This window comes from Tupaia chinensis, unplaced genomic scaffold (genome assembly GCF_000334495.1).
Source record: "Tupaia chinensis unplaced genomic scaffold, TupChi_1.0 Scaffold000602_1, whole genome shotgun sequence".
Lineage (NCBI taxonomy): Eukaryota > Metazoa > Chordata > Mammalia > Scandentia > Tupaiidae > Tupaia > Tupaia belangeri.
In genome coordinates this window covers 223,792-238,157 of record NW_006160120.1, presented here as the reverse complement: position 1 = coordinate 238,157, position 14,366 = coordinate 223,792, and the positions used below count along the sequence as shown (strand labels likewise).

The 14,366-nt window shown below is 51.1% G+C and overlaps 1 protein-coding gene across 1 annotated transcript in view; it reads right to left on the bottom strand.

The window, feature by feature from the left end:
* The window catches only part of SLC12A5 (solute carrier family 12 member 5), a 31,845-nt gene that overhangs the window by 11,997 nt on the left and 5,482 nt on the right, over positions 1-14,366 (bottom strand). The window contains exons 2-13 of the mRNA XM_014591590.1: positions 11,595-11,689; positions 11,134-11,265; positions 10,725-10,871; positions 9,623-9,677; positions 9,003-9,133; positions 6,151-6,392; positions 5,242-5,453; positions 3,552-3,722; positions 3,158-3,256; positions 2,952-3,009; positions 1,053-1,227; positions 313-431 (exon numbers count right to left, since the gene is read on the bottom strand). Coding sequence (XP_014447076.1) covers positions 313-431; positions 1,053-1,227; positions 2,952-3,009; positions 3,158-3,256; positions 3,552-3,722; positions 5,242-5,453; positions 6,151-6,392; positions 9,003-9,133; positions 9,623-9,677; positions 10,725-10,871; positions 11,134-11,265; positions 11,595-11,689 — 1,636 coding nt within the window. The remainder of the gene's footprint in view (positions 1-312; positions 432-1,052; positions 1,228-2,951; positions 3,010-3,157; positions 3,257-3,551; positions 3,723-5,241; positions 5,454-6,150; positions 6,393-9,002; positions 9,134-9,622; positions 9,678-10,724; positions 10,872-11,133; positions 11,266-11,594; positions 11,690-14,366) is intronic.

The following is a 14,366-nucleotide window of genomic DNA, read 5'->3' as shown; positions in this document are numbered from 1 at the left end:
TAGCGGACAGGCGGGGGTGTCAGAGGGCAGGCAAGACAGAAATGAAAGCTTAGGGAGAGATCGAGGACACACAGGAAGGAACTGGAGAGGCGGCCCAGTGAGCTGCTGAGCTTAGGAACGGGTACAAAGGCCAAATCCCCTATGGCCTTCCTGCCCCCCCCGCCACAAATGTGTATAAAAAGGACAGGCCTCTGGCCAGTGGGGGACCTTCCTGGGGTCATTAAAGTGTTTGGGCGGCTTGTCATGGGTCACAGCCGGAGGGTGGGGGTAGCGTGGACACTGCTGATGGGAGGGTAAGAGGGAGGCACGCACATTGAGAGGATGGGGGCGACCTCGTCGAGGGATGCAATGAGGATGCCGATCTCGCAGATGCAGGCGGTCAGCAGCAGGGCCCAGGTCGGCTCCCCGTTGGCTTTGCCGTGGCCAAAGACCTGGGGACAGAGCAACCATCTTGGGGGATGGGGACATGAAGGGCTTTTCATATGTTTCCCCTAGTCTTGGGAGCCAGTGGAGCGAAGGCAGGAATCCTATAACCAGTGAGCAGGAAGGGAGAGGAGGCTGGGCTCTCATCCTCCAGGGGAAATGAAGGGGTGGCAGGCTTTGGCTGTAACTCGGCCCCCACTGGCACCTCAGCGCAATGAAGTTCAAACGATCCCTGAAGGGGGAAAGAAGCTCCAATTGGACAGATGGAGAGGCCTGATTAGGAGGCCAGCAAGCGGCATGACTGTGTGCCCCATAAATTCTTTTTTTTTTTAACATCATGAAGACAGCCACCCTGTCTGTGCCCTTTGGCTGTCTCCCCGAGTCCCTACCAACCACCAGGCCAAAGGAGGGCCATTTATTTCTCCCTAGGAGCAGACAAGCTCAAAGAGATTGACCAACCGTGGGCCAAATCCCACACGAGGCATGCCCATTCTTCTTAGCGCCAGCCAGAGCAGCAGGGACCCAAGAGGCAGCTCGAGGTGTGCTGTGGCCCTGGCCCACTGGGCGGCCTCTCTGGGCAGGGCTGGCTGGCTAGTCCACTGGGGAGAGTGTTCTCCTCCCACACTGACCTGCAGGAAGGGCACTATGCCGTCCCGGGAGATGGCCTGAAGCAGGCGTGGGGCCCCTGTGAGGCTCTGCAGCCCAGCCCCACAAGTGGAGAAGAAGGATCCAATGACAATGACCCAGGGAGACGGCCAGGCCAGGGTGCCCACCACCAGGTTGCCATTCACAGCTTCACCAAACCTGCAGTGAAGCAGCGGGGGACAGGTAAGCAATGATGCCAGGGTGAATCTCCCCATGCCAACTGCAGTCCCCACTGTACGCCTACCATGGGGCTGTACAGGGAAGAGGACAGACAGAACCCTGACTGTCCCAGGCAGTTCCTGTCTGTGTGACCTTGGACAAGTCATTTAACTTCTCTAAGCCTCAGTTTCCTCAACTGTAAAATGAGAAGCATCAAAACCTCCCTCCTATGATTGGCGTGAGGACGGAGGGGAGAAAACCATGTAAAATGCTTGGCGCCGTGCCTGGAACATGGCACCGATGTGATTCTAGTCGATGGCCTATTGTCATTATTGCATCATGCTCTCCTGGGCAAATCTCAGCCTGGTAGAATCTCAGGGTCTCGATCTGAAAACTGGGGACGCTGGCTCATCACCTGGTAATAGTGTGAGGATCGGAGGTGAAAAAAATAAAAATAAAGAAAGCATGTTCTAATAATGACACAGTCCTGGACAGAAGAGACTGCCTGGCGGGTAGACAGAGCCCTGTCCCTGGAGGTGCGCTCAAAGGGCCACTGCTGAAGGACTCTAGGAATCAGATCTCCAAGATCTGCTAGACCCCTGGCAACCTTGTGGGAGGTTGACGATGAAACAAGAGGAGAGAAAGGCAGGTGAAAGTGTCCAGAAACTAATAAGGGTAAGATAGATAAACAGCCCGTTCAGCCAAGTCACTCCCCTGCTTCCGGTTTCCCGCAATTAATAAAGCTCCAACTTCTAGGCACTGAAAACCAGGCCTCCAGGCCTGGCTCCATCCTAGGAGTCTCCATTCTCATGCCCCCAGGACATTCCCTTCAGAAGCCTGGGGTTACCGGTGGGGAGCGGTTCTATAACAGAACCTCCCACTTCATCTGCTGGTGGTGTGCACATGCGTCCTTCAGAAAGGTGTGCTCCAGGAGCATACCCAGGGCTACAGGCCTGCACACACGTGCACATGCACACACACCACCGTTCTCCCCTCCACCCTTGTGCCATGTCCCCACTGCCTGGAATGCTGTTTCCTCTCCTCATCACCTAATCTATACTCAGCATTGAAAGTGTGCGTGCGTGCCCAAAATCCTGAGCGGAGAATGGAGGAGAAGGGATTGCAGCATGGCCATCCCCCAGGAGGTGATTTCTCACTTTCCCTCTCCCTGTCTCACTGACTCTCTCCAGGGAGCGCACACACTCCATGGCAAAAATCTAAAAAGAAAGTGGGCAAGATAAATGAGATGAAGTACGAGATGCTCCTGGCCTCACCTCTGGGCAGACCTGGCCGACTCCCCGACTCCCCAGGACAGGATCTCAGCCTCCCATGTGCGCATTGCCCCTGCACTTGCTTTTACGGCCCTGCATTTAAAGCCTGACTGCACAAAAGCTACCTGTTATTTTTCTCCTCTGCCCCCGCCCCACCCCCGCCTCCCAAGCTCCAGACATAGGGATCCGGTAAGTGTTAAATTAATTCATGAAGTAATAGATTTTAAAGAAAAGAAGAAGAAAGCATCATTATCCTACAGGCAATGAGACATAATTCAGTCCTCCTGAGCTGCACCCAATGAGGAGAGGCACAGAAGGTGCGTTTGCAGGCGATCCTTGGCCTCCCTCCCACAAGCTACCTGCACAGGCTCCCCGGACCGGTCTGCTCAGGAACTCGGCCTTCTATGCCCACCCTTCACCCAGAACAGGACCAAGCCCAATTCTCTTACTTACTTGTCCCGGAGGACAACGCCCTCGATGCAGGCCCCAAACAGGACAACAGAGCTGATGTCTGCAGCAGAGGATGAAGGAGAACCCCCAAGGTGCAGCCCCCTCTTCTCCACCCCTCCTGACCCAGCCAGGTGCGGCAGCAACTCAAATGCCCTCCGCCCGGCACTCCCCACCCAGGGCGCCCCCACTCAGCAGTGCAGGCAGGATACAGACGGCAGAGGTGGTGGCGATGGCCAGGATGGTGCCCGTGGGGATGGACTTCTGGGCATCCCGCAAGTCCCCAGAGCGGTTAGAGCCAGCCATGATCCCTGCGAACAGAAGAGCTGCTAGGACGGGAGCCAGGGCCACAGGGGACCAGACAGACAGGGGAGGGAGGAGTCGGGAGCCTGGGATCTGGTCCTGGCATACTGACTTCTGTGAGCTCTCGGGCCTGTGACTTGGCTTCTTCTGGCCTTAATTACCTCATCTGCCCAATGGGAACTGAATTGTTGGCTCCTGCTTACATGACGGGGTTGTTGGACTAGGACACTCCCAACATCAGCACTGAGTCTTGCCTCCCATCCACTCCCAGGCAGAGTCCTCCCTCTCTGAGCTCCCCTTCACCTGTGACTGAGGGGAAGTAGATGCCAACCAGCAGGGTGAAGTAGGAGGTCATATCGCTGAAGACATAGGGGTGGTCCATGTCGATAGGAGTGCCATCTGCCAAGCCCACAGAGGGCATCCCGCGCCTCTCCACAATCACCCCCTTGGTCAGATAGGAGCTCCAGAGGTTCTCTGTGGGGAGAAGAGATCCTCAGAGAGAAGGCCAGAACTGTCAGGTGAGAGTTCAGGTACCAGCAGGAGAGGTGGGCAAAAAGCAAGGGCAAGGGCAAGCACATCTCGTTCTCCTTGGCTCTGTTTTATTTCCACTGACATTTCCTAAGCTCCTGCTTTGGGCCAGGCCACATGCAGGGGTTTGGCAGATGAATCAGGCCCTGCCCTCCAACAGTCCATCCAGGGGTGTAAATAGGCCCATAAACACCTATCTCAGAATGACTCAATATGTCCCCAATTGATCTCACCACCCACCCGCCTCAAACCAGCCACTGTCTTGTAGTCTCATATTGGTTGACGTGGCCCTCAACTGCTCTCTATCCCCTGCCCCCACGCCAAAGCCTTCCCCAACTTCTGCCCATTTACTACTTAATACTTCTCAAATATGCCCCATATTTCCATTCCAGGGTTCCTCCACCTTAGCACTAGAGACATTTGGGCCCGGATAATTCTTTGCTGTGGAGTGCTGTCCTATAGCATTGTAGTATGTTTGACATGACCCACTAGACGCCAGTAACCCCACTTGTTTCCACAACCACAATGTCTCCAGACATGGCCTTCTGGGTGGCACCACATGAGAACCACTGTTGATGCCCACTGACAGCACTCCTCCACAATAGTTCAGAAAGCCATCATCTCCCTCCCCTGGACTCACATCATTAGCCTCCTTCTGGGCTCCCTGCCTCTATTCTCTCCCCCTCCCTTTTAACCCACCTCCATGGCAGCCAGAGAGAACCTTCAGAAGTGAAGATCTGACTATGTCCTACCTTTACTCAAAACCCCCTGGTGGCTTCCTGCTGCCTTCAGTTCAGGAGTCCAAACCCTTCAACATGGCTTCCAAGGCTGCCACAACCTGGCTTGTTCCACCTCTCCAAAATCATTGCTCGCCCCTCCTTCCTTTGCACTTTAAGCCCCAGTCATAACAAATTACTCATGGTTGGAAGGACACAATATGCTCTTGGTGTCTGCTTGCATTTAGGCAAGCTGTTCTTCTGCTTGTAATTCCCTGATTCTTCTAGTAGAACTGAAAATCTCTTATTTGTCCTTCAAAACCCTCCTAAGGTAAATCTAGGAAGACTTGTCACCTCATACACATGAACACTCCCTCCCCTGGGAGAGCTCTGTTCACTGAATGCATGTCTGAGTATCATCATTTACTCGCTAATACATCTGTCTCTGCCATTAGACTCCTTGAAGCCAAGGATTATGAGTTATTTAGTTTGTATTTCTAGTGCTTAGCATAGTGCTAGACATTTACTAGGTGTTTAGTGAATATTTGTTAAATGGATGATGATTTTTTTCTTACATGCGATAAGATACTTTTCTATTTTTTTCTTCTACCCCTCCATGATGCTGAGGGCAGAACATGGACCAGAGTAGGTGCTCAATTAAAGTTGATTGAATTGAACTGAATCCTGACCGCCTAACCTACAAGCCCTGCAGCGTTCCCTGGAGATCAGCCCTCTTTCCTCCCCCAGACCTTTGATGAGGCCACTGGCAGGTCCCGGAATGCCCTGGATCTCTGTGACATTGTTTCGGGTGAAGTACTCATCACAGGTGGCGTTGAGGAAGCGAGAAGAGCAGAAAAGGCCCCAGAGCCGTGTGGTCACTGTCTCGTTTCCTTCCCAAGCCAGCTTGGCACAGACATCAAAGCCATGACGAGACAGTGTGCGGTTCCCCAGGAGGCAGATCCTAGGGAGAGAAACAAGGGAGGAAGATGGGGAGGGACATAACCTCATCCTGGCTTCACAATAGAAGCGCCAGGGGAGCTTTAAGAAACAGATGCCAGGGCCCCACATCCAGAGATTGTGATTTAATTTGGATGGAGCTTGGCCATTGGTATTTTTTTAAAAGCTCCCCAAGTGATTCTCCTGTGCCGCCAAGATAGTACCACCACGTCAGGGCAATGCTGTGTTTCAGCACCGTGGACAGCGGCCTCAGGTGTTCTCTGGGCTGTGGGATGGAGGGGGACAATCCCAGAAAGAGCGGCACAACCAACAGGGTTCTGAGTCCCAGAGTCCCCTCTTCTGTGTCTTTTCTCATCCTGAAGAAGTTGTCCAACACTAAAACGTGATCCCCACCCAGGAAAGGCTTCCCTACCACACAGGGTGTTCACTCCTTCAGAAATTATTGCCACTCAATTCTAAGTCCAGCCTACCAGTAAATGGTTGACTCTCCCAAGGGAAATGCTATCCACTCCAGAAAAGTGATCTCACCCTGAAGAGACTGAGCCCAAACCAGGATCCTCTCTCCCAAGAGTGGGTGCTCCTCACCCACGCCACTCTCGGATTCCGGGCAACAGGGAGAGGGGTCTGGCAGAGATGGTACACAGACCCTGAAATGGGGTCAGGGAATAGGAGGACAGTAGGCTCAGAGTGGCAGAACTCACGGGAAGTTGGGCGGGTCGAAGGCAGACTTGATGACCCCAGCATAGATGGCCAGGATGGAGAGGATGACACATCCCAGGAAGACAAGAGCAAACTTGTTGACATACTTGACACCCACAAATACCACTGTGGCCATGCAGGTGAGCACACAGGTGCCATATACACGCATATTGTTCAGCATGGCTGCTGCCTCCCCGCTGGCATCTTCTGCCTTAAAGATGGCCATAGCTGGGAAGAGGTAAGCCTGTGGGAAAGGGACAAGGAAGTCAGGCGAGTGACCCAACAGAGAGCAACTGAGAACCACCCCAGGGAAATAACCTGAAGACAGGCAGGGCTTTGGGAAAACAGATGCTCACCATGGCATAGTTACAGAAGCGTGAGACTCAAAATGACATCTGTAATAGGGGAATGCCAAGGAAGGCATGCTTGTCTTACAGGGACTAGGATGCAGTCTCTAAAAAGTGACATTGCAAAGATGGTGGGAGCAATTATTTATTCCTGTTATTTTTGTTATTAAAGCAATTATTTATTCCTGTTATTTATGTTATTAATTGTAATTCTTATTATTTACTATTTTGTTGTTTAATAGAAAGGTGAAAATATATTCAACATTCATCACTAGAGGTGATGAATGGGTAAATCCTGATATTCCTACGTAAACATGGAGCTATTAAAAAGATAATACAGAGACCAGCATAATGGTGTAATGGCTATGTCACTGGGCTTCCACGTAGTCAGCCATGGTTTGAATCCCAGACCTGGCTTAAAACTCACACCAGGCACATGTGTGAGCATGGCCAAAATCCCAAGAGGAGAATGGAGAAGGGATTGTAGCGTGGTCATCCCTACTGGGGAGTGATTTCTTGCTTTGTCTCTGTCTCTCTCTGTCTCTCTGGCAAGCACATGCCCTATAGCAAATATCTCTCAAAAAAAAAAAAAAGACAGATTTACATGGGTTGACTTGAAAAGTTATCCATATTTATCGTGGTGAACACAATCGATGTTTTTAAAAAAGGAATGTATTTTATGACCTCATTTTATATGTGAAGCTCTGTACACATGTGTGTGTGTCTGTATGTTTATTTGTAGGTGCATCAAAATACTAACAATTTTGGGAACCAGCAGGTGGCATGGTGGTTAAGGTGTTAGACACTCCCACAAGGCTGACCATGGTTCAAATTCCAGACCTGGTGGCTTGCTTTCTCACTTTCTCTCTCTCTGGTCAAATTAAAATAAATTAATGAATAAATAAAACTAAATACATCTTTTTAAAACATGCTAGCAGTTTCCTCTGAATCATGAAAATGTAGGCAGTCTTTATTCTTCTTGTACACTAGTTTCTTAAATTTTATACTAAATATTAATATGTTTATATCCTTATGAAAGTCATTTCCACTGGTAAGTGATATTTCCAAGGTGTTTTGAATTGAGGGAAATGTTTATGAACTAAATTTACATTTTACAAAGACAGAATACTTTATTACATAGAAAAACAAAAAGTAGAAGAAAATACACACAAATTTTAATGGTGACTTTTTGGGGGGGAGGATGATCATTATTTCCTTCTTTACATTTTTCTTTACTTTGATATTTTTCCAATATTTATGCAATAGTTAAAAATTGCTTTTATGGTCATTTAAAAAATTTTTTTCTAGATTTATTTCATTTCATTTATTATTATTGTTATTTTTTAACTTGATGAGAGAGAGAAAAAAGCAGGTCATCAGGTCCAGGACTCAAACTGTGGTTGCCCATGTGGGAATCCAGCACCTCAACCACCATGCCACTTGCCAGCCCTGACAATTTTTTAAATATGTTTTTTAAATCACAAAGGTCTAGTATCCTTCTTCCATTATTTGCCTCTCAAGTCTTTGATTCCACATCCATTCTCCCTGTCTTTGTATTCTTCCATCCCACCCCTAAACCAGATCTAGGTCGCTTTCAGTTCTAGTTCTCTGAGGCAGTGTGATAGAGTGGACAAAGATGAGCTCTGAAAGTCAGAGAGACACAGGTTTGTATCTCTTCCATACATTCCTTAAACTCTCTGCACCTTACTTTCCTCCTCTGTTAAATGGCCACCTTCTATCTTGTGGGAGAGTCACGAAGGTAACAGAAAATTACCGTCTGAAAGTCTTGGGGCCTGCATCGACTACAAGCTTGGGAAATATCACCCCACTCTCCGTATGCCAGGGAATCCCCATTAGCTCCCACCCATCACAGGAAGGGCAGGGAGAACAAAGGCCTCAGTTAGTAGTCCTGTCCTTCAAACGCTGCCCAGGGACCCGGTGTCTTCCCATCAGTCACCACTCCTCACAGACCTCTTCACAAGGCCCCTCACAGAGTTCTCCTTTGAGAGCCAATAGCCATCAGCCCTCTGTAGTGAATGTTCAGAGAGTACTTAGCACTGTCCCTGGCCTGGAGTGGGCGATCTCAAAATGGTAGTTTTTGTGTGACATTACTATTATTGCTTCTACTATTATTTTAACCCCATCACCCGACCTCTGCCACCTACCTTGCAGCAGAGTGACCTTGAGTGAGTTATTGCACCTCTCTGCGCTGCTCATTTATAAAATGGGCATCGCCATACTTAAACCTCATAAGGATTCAAGATAATGACTGGAAAGCACTTGGAGCTGTGTGGAGAGCTCAGTGGGGGCCTGATCAACGACAGCTGTTTATGTTACGTAATTAATGTCTCTTGTCTTCCCAACCAGACTGTGAACTCTTTAAAGACAGAACCACCTCTGATTGCTCTTTGGCCTTACAGAATGGCCTAGCCCCCAGGAGGTGTCCAGGGAGCACTGGGGAGCTGGCTGGCAGCCTGAGACCCCACATCCACCTCGACCCTTCTCACCAGCAGGATCTCGATGGTGCCCAGGATGTACATGGCCCCAGCAAAGGTAGTGCCCAGGTAGAAGCACAGGCCCACGGCGCCCCCAAATTCTGGGCCCAGGGACCTGGAAATCATGTAGTAGGAGCCACCAGCTGCAGAGAAAACCTAGTGTCAGCGAGAAGGTTGGGGGACACCAGACTGTGACAGGGGGTGAAGGGAAAGCTCAGTGATAGACCTGGGAAGGGGGTGCTCTGAGCCTCACAGGCCTTACAGACTGCAGCCCTAGAAAGGGGACTGGTAGGAGACCCGGCCAACCACTCTGCGTGGATTTTGCAGCACTAATTACCATGTTGCTAATTACCCCTGGAAGGAGGTCATGGCTCTGAAAATAGGATGGTGGAGAGGAAGGTCTCAGGCTGAGGGGGGCGGGCTGCCAGTGCCCCCTTCAACACCAGTAACAGCCTGCCTCCCCACCAACCCCAAGATGGTTGTTCCTTCCTACCCCATATACGCCTACAGCTCAGCTCCAGGGTCTAACTATTGCCTCTCTTGGGTCCAGATGGCTCCCAAAGCCCGGGGCACAGTCCCTCTTTCCAGCCATCCAGGCCCCTCCCCTCCCACCCTGAGACCCCGTCACATACCAGGAACGACACCGTTGGTGGCAATTGCACTCATAGAGATGGCCGTGAGCATCGTCTGAGGAGAGAGCGCATCAGAGCAGCAGCTGGGGTGGGGGCCAGGCCTTCACCCCATCAACACCAGCCAAACCCACAGGTTCTCTTCCGCTGAGCTTCTCCCTGGGCCAGTTCCAACTTCTCCTGCTGCCAAGTCCTTCTCGAGAAAACCTCGTATTCACATGGATGTGAATGCGTCAGAGAGCTCTGGAAAGCCCAGCTCGGCCTCTGACCGAGCTGCCTGACCTGAGACAACGGACTCCACTTCTTTAAGCCTCGGTCTGTCCATCCATACAATAGGGGCAAGAACTACGACACAGACTGCTTCTGGGCTGTCTTGAGGTTACGTGTGTCAAGTAGGTGCTGAGCGAATATTCGCTTTTTAAGAGAGGATGGGAAGAATCCATCACAGCGCTATGCACACACTCTGCATGAACTGAGTCAGAGTATAGGTGTGTTTCGTGTTCTCTGCACTTACCATTTTCATCAATGAATCTGCACTCCTCTGGAAAGCCCAGCTCGGCCTCTGACCGAGCTGCCTGACCTGAGACAACGGACTCCACTTCTTTAAGCCTCGGTCTGTCCATCCATACAATAGGGGCAAGAACTACGACACAGACTGCTTCTGGGCTGTCTTGAGGTTACGTGTGTCAAGTAGGTGCTGAGCGAATATTCGCTTTTTAAGAGAGGATGGGAAGAATCCATCACAGCGCTATGCACACACTCTGCATGAACTGAGTCAGAGTATAGGTGTGTTTCGTGTTCTCTGCACTTACCATTTTCATCAATGAATCTGCACTCCTTGTGTAATATTACACACACACACACACACACACACACCACGCACACACACGCTCTCACACAAATCCAGATGAAACCTGGTTAATAGCCATCAGGGACAAACTTGCAAGATGCAGGAAGCACCAGGCAGACCTAATTTACTCTCAAACATCCGAAGCAGTGGCTCCTATAAAAAGCTCAGGTCTCATGCTTCCACCCGCCCACCTCCCACCCCCAGGCCTCTGCCAAGCCCCAGCTGTCAGGGGGTGAGGGGAGGGATGTCACTCACACAGGAGCAGCAGATGAAGACCATGCAGAAAGACTCCATGATGCCTGCAATGCCCACCACCCAGGTGAGCCGCAGGAAGAGGATGACGCCAAAGATGTTCTGCAGGCACGGCAGGTAAACGCCCATGAAGGTGCCCATGCGTGGGGCCTGCAGGGAGGCCAGCCTCAGTCTCTGCAGCCCTGAGTCATGACCGAAACCCCAAGCCCACTCCCCCTCCAGGACCCCAACCCCCCACTTTCTCTTCTCTCCATCCTCATCCTTTCATCCTCTTCTGATTCTTATCCCCCTTCCCTCCTCTCTTCCAGCCCCCAAATCAACCCCCTCCCGCCTCCATCATCCCTCCATGCATCTAGATCTAGTTTCCCTCCCACTCCCTCATCCCTCATCCCTTCGCTTCCAGGGCCCCCACCTGCACCGGCTTCTTTTTTCCACCCTCATTGTTTTCTGCCTCTTCATGCTCCCTACTTCCCTGGGGCAGGTTGGTGTAGTTGGCCAGGCCACTGAGCAGGGAGGACACCATGGGGCTGGTGTCCATCTCCTCCTATGGAAGGAGGGTAGCAGTGTTAGGAGGCTGGGGGACAGGTGGGGGTGGGACAAGCAAGATGGTAGGTGACAGAGGGATATATGGGGACAAGTAGGGCAAACGCACTGAGGTTGGGATGCAATGGGGAAGGAGGAGGAATAGGCAAGAGCAGAGAAGGAGGGTGGTAGGATGAGAGGGGGCAGAGAATAACAAGTGAGGAAAGGAGGGGTGGGCCTGGGGGAGGGAGAGAGGAGAGCACAGTTCCCTGGGGAGAGAGGGAGCAGTTGATGAACTGATGAGCCGGGATTGGAGTTGTGGACAGGGGCCCAACAGCCCCAGCCGCCCACCTCGAACAGGGCCATGTTCTTGCCATCGTACTCCTTTCCCTTCTCAGTGTCGGTGCTGTTGATGAAGGGACTGCTTTCCTTGGGGTTGCCATCACCTAGGAAGGCAGAGGGGTCAGGGGTCGGGCTGCAGCTGGTCGTCCTTCACCTGTGCGGCCACGTTAACTCTCTGAACCTTGGTTTGCGCATTGGAAAAATGAAGGGAACACTGCCTGCCTTGCAGGATTTTAGTGGCTAATGTGTCTAAAGAGCCTAACGAATTGTGGGGCGTGTACCAGGTGTCTAATAAACAAACGAGCACTTCCTTGGTCCTGAAGGTCCTACTACATTCACTATGGCACCCCAAGACTCCATAGTTCATTTTTTGACCCTAAGTGGACCCATTCTGTTTCGGAATTTTTTTCTCCCTGGGGACAGGAGATGGAGGCTGAAAACACCACAGCTTGAAGCTCCAAGGATGCTCCACCTCTTGGAGAAGTGATCCCCTCTGGCATCTCCTGAGGCCCTCGTTCAACCCTGGCACAGAGGGTTTTTAGGTCAATGTCTGCCATGTGCCAATGTGGAAAGGGAAGTCAAGCACAGGGAAGCCACCCACATCCCTGGGGGCCAGTGGGTGGCATGGTAGTTAAGGTGCTGGACTCCCACATGGCTGACCGCGGCTCAAGTTCTGGACCCGGTGTTTGCTTTCTCACTTTCTCTATCTCTGTGTCTCTCTCTGGTAAGTGTGCATGCTCTATAGCAAACTTAATAATAATAATAAATAAAATAAATTCTATAGCAAAAAAACTCTCAAAAAATAAAATAAAATAAAATAAATTATTTTTTAAAAGACACCATCCCTATTTTGGGAGGACCAACCCAAGGGAAAGGGGAGTTGCACTTGCAACCAAAAATACCAATCCAGAGTGTAAATTGGATGATAGAAGACGAACAAGGGACCGTGAGAACACAGGAGAGGCACTCGGCCCAGCCCAGGAGTTCACAGAAGGCTTCCCAGAGGAAGTGACGTGTCAACTGAGAACTAAAGGATGAGTAAGAGCTAGACTGGGAGGGAGGCAGAGAGGGTGTTCCAGGCAGATAGAACAGCAGAACAGCATGTTCGATGGCCCAGAGGTGAGAGCGAACAGAATGGGCTAGAGGCGCTGAACAAAGTAATGATCTGGCTGGAGTCTGAAAAAGGGTTTCACTGGGCTGAAGACAGGATTGTGGTGTGTGAAAAGATGAGCCTGAAAAGGTAAGGCGGACTGGGCCCTTTCACGATTAGCAGGTCAGGTCACGTTAGAGGATTTGGGCCTCATTCAAAGGATCAAGGGGAGTCATTGAAGAGTTTCTGGCCAAGAAGTGCCCTTGACAGACTTGTTTTAGAGCAATCCTTCCAGCTTTAGGTGAAGAATACAGAGACTAGTTAGACTTTCGATCATCTAAGCAAAGGTCGATGATACTCCAGACCATGGCAACGTGGGACAATGAATAGATTCAAGAACTGTTGGCACATTTCTTTGCCAGATGTTGGGAGGAGGAGAGAGAGGACCCAGAATAACTCCGGGGGCTGCTAGCACGGGCAAATGGGTGGGTGGTGGCTGTTTCATAAATGGGAGGACTAGAAGAGAAGGGTAGCCAAGGGTGAGGCACTGCACAGTGCTCATTCAGAAGCCACCTGGATATATGGATCAGGATCTACCCAGGAAGGAGGCGGGGCAGGAGAGAGGTGGGGGCAATCCCTGCAAACGTGTGTAGGACGTATGTGAAGCCAAACCACCCAAGCAGAAAGCCTGAGCATCAAGGGAAGGGTCTTTTCAGAGCCATAGGGGCCTGCAAAGGTACATGCCCTTGACTACAGTCATCACCCTCAGTTCCAGGATTGAATCCCAGGAGCTGACATTTCCCTGGACCCTAGAGAGACCCCTCATTGGCCAATCCCAGGGGAAGTGGAGGCCAGGTGTACACTGCATCGCCTGGCCCCTCGTCTCCCAGCAGCCCTCCCTCATCATCTCCATCTGCCCAAGTGCTCCCCTGCTTCCTCCTACCTCCTGGAAACCCTCCTCAGTCACACAGCCGGGGCTCATCTCAGGACATGGCCTGTCCCTGTTAGAAATCCAATTCCATCTTGACTAAAAGTTGGGGAAGGAGGAAGAACAAATGCTCCAGAGAAACCCACCACCCAGTCTCCTTCCTCCACCTTCGGGGTGTCCAGCAAGGCAAAACTTCTGGCTGACAAGTAGGAAGCCACCACCAGCTCTCCCTTCTCACATCCGGCAGTTCCTGGGGATAACAGACCCATCCTCCCAACAGGAGCTCAGCTACCTAATAGATGCTCAGGAAAACTGCTTAGAATACATTTTCTGGGCTTCCCTTCCTGAATGCAGGGTCTCAGAAAAGCTTTCTGGGTCCAGAGAACAGAAGAAACAAGAGCGAAGTGGGTTCTCCTTCTTGCCCAAACGCTGCCAAGACGCCTTTTCTTTTTACACCCTGATGGAGAGTGGGGCGGGTCCAAGGGTCATCAGATGAGAGGAAATTTCCTAATAGTGAACAAGGGGGCTGGAGTCAAGGAGATCTAGCTTCCTGTACCAGCTTCACTGGCCTCAAAATTTCCAGGCCTCAGTTTCCAGTTTTGTAAAGGGATAATAAGCGTGCCCAACCTGAGAGGCTGTTGTGAGGATCAAATCGAACAGTGCGTAGTGGGTGCGCCTAGCACACGGTGTAGCTATTGCTGCTATTAGCATTTCGGTTATTACTAGTGTACGCGGTGTCCACACAGCCCCGGCTCCCCATCCC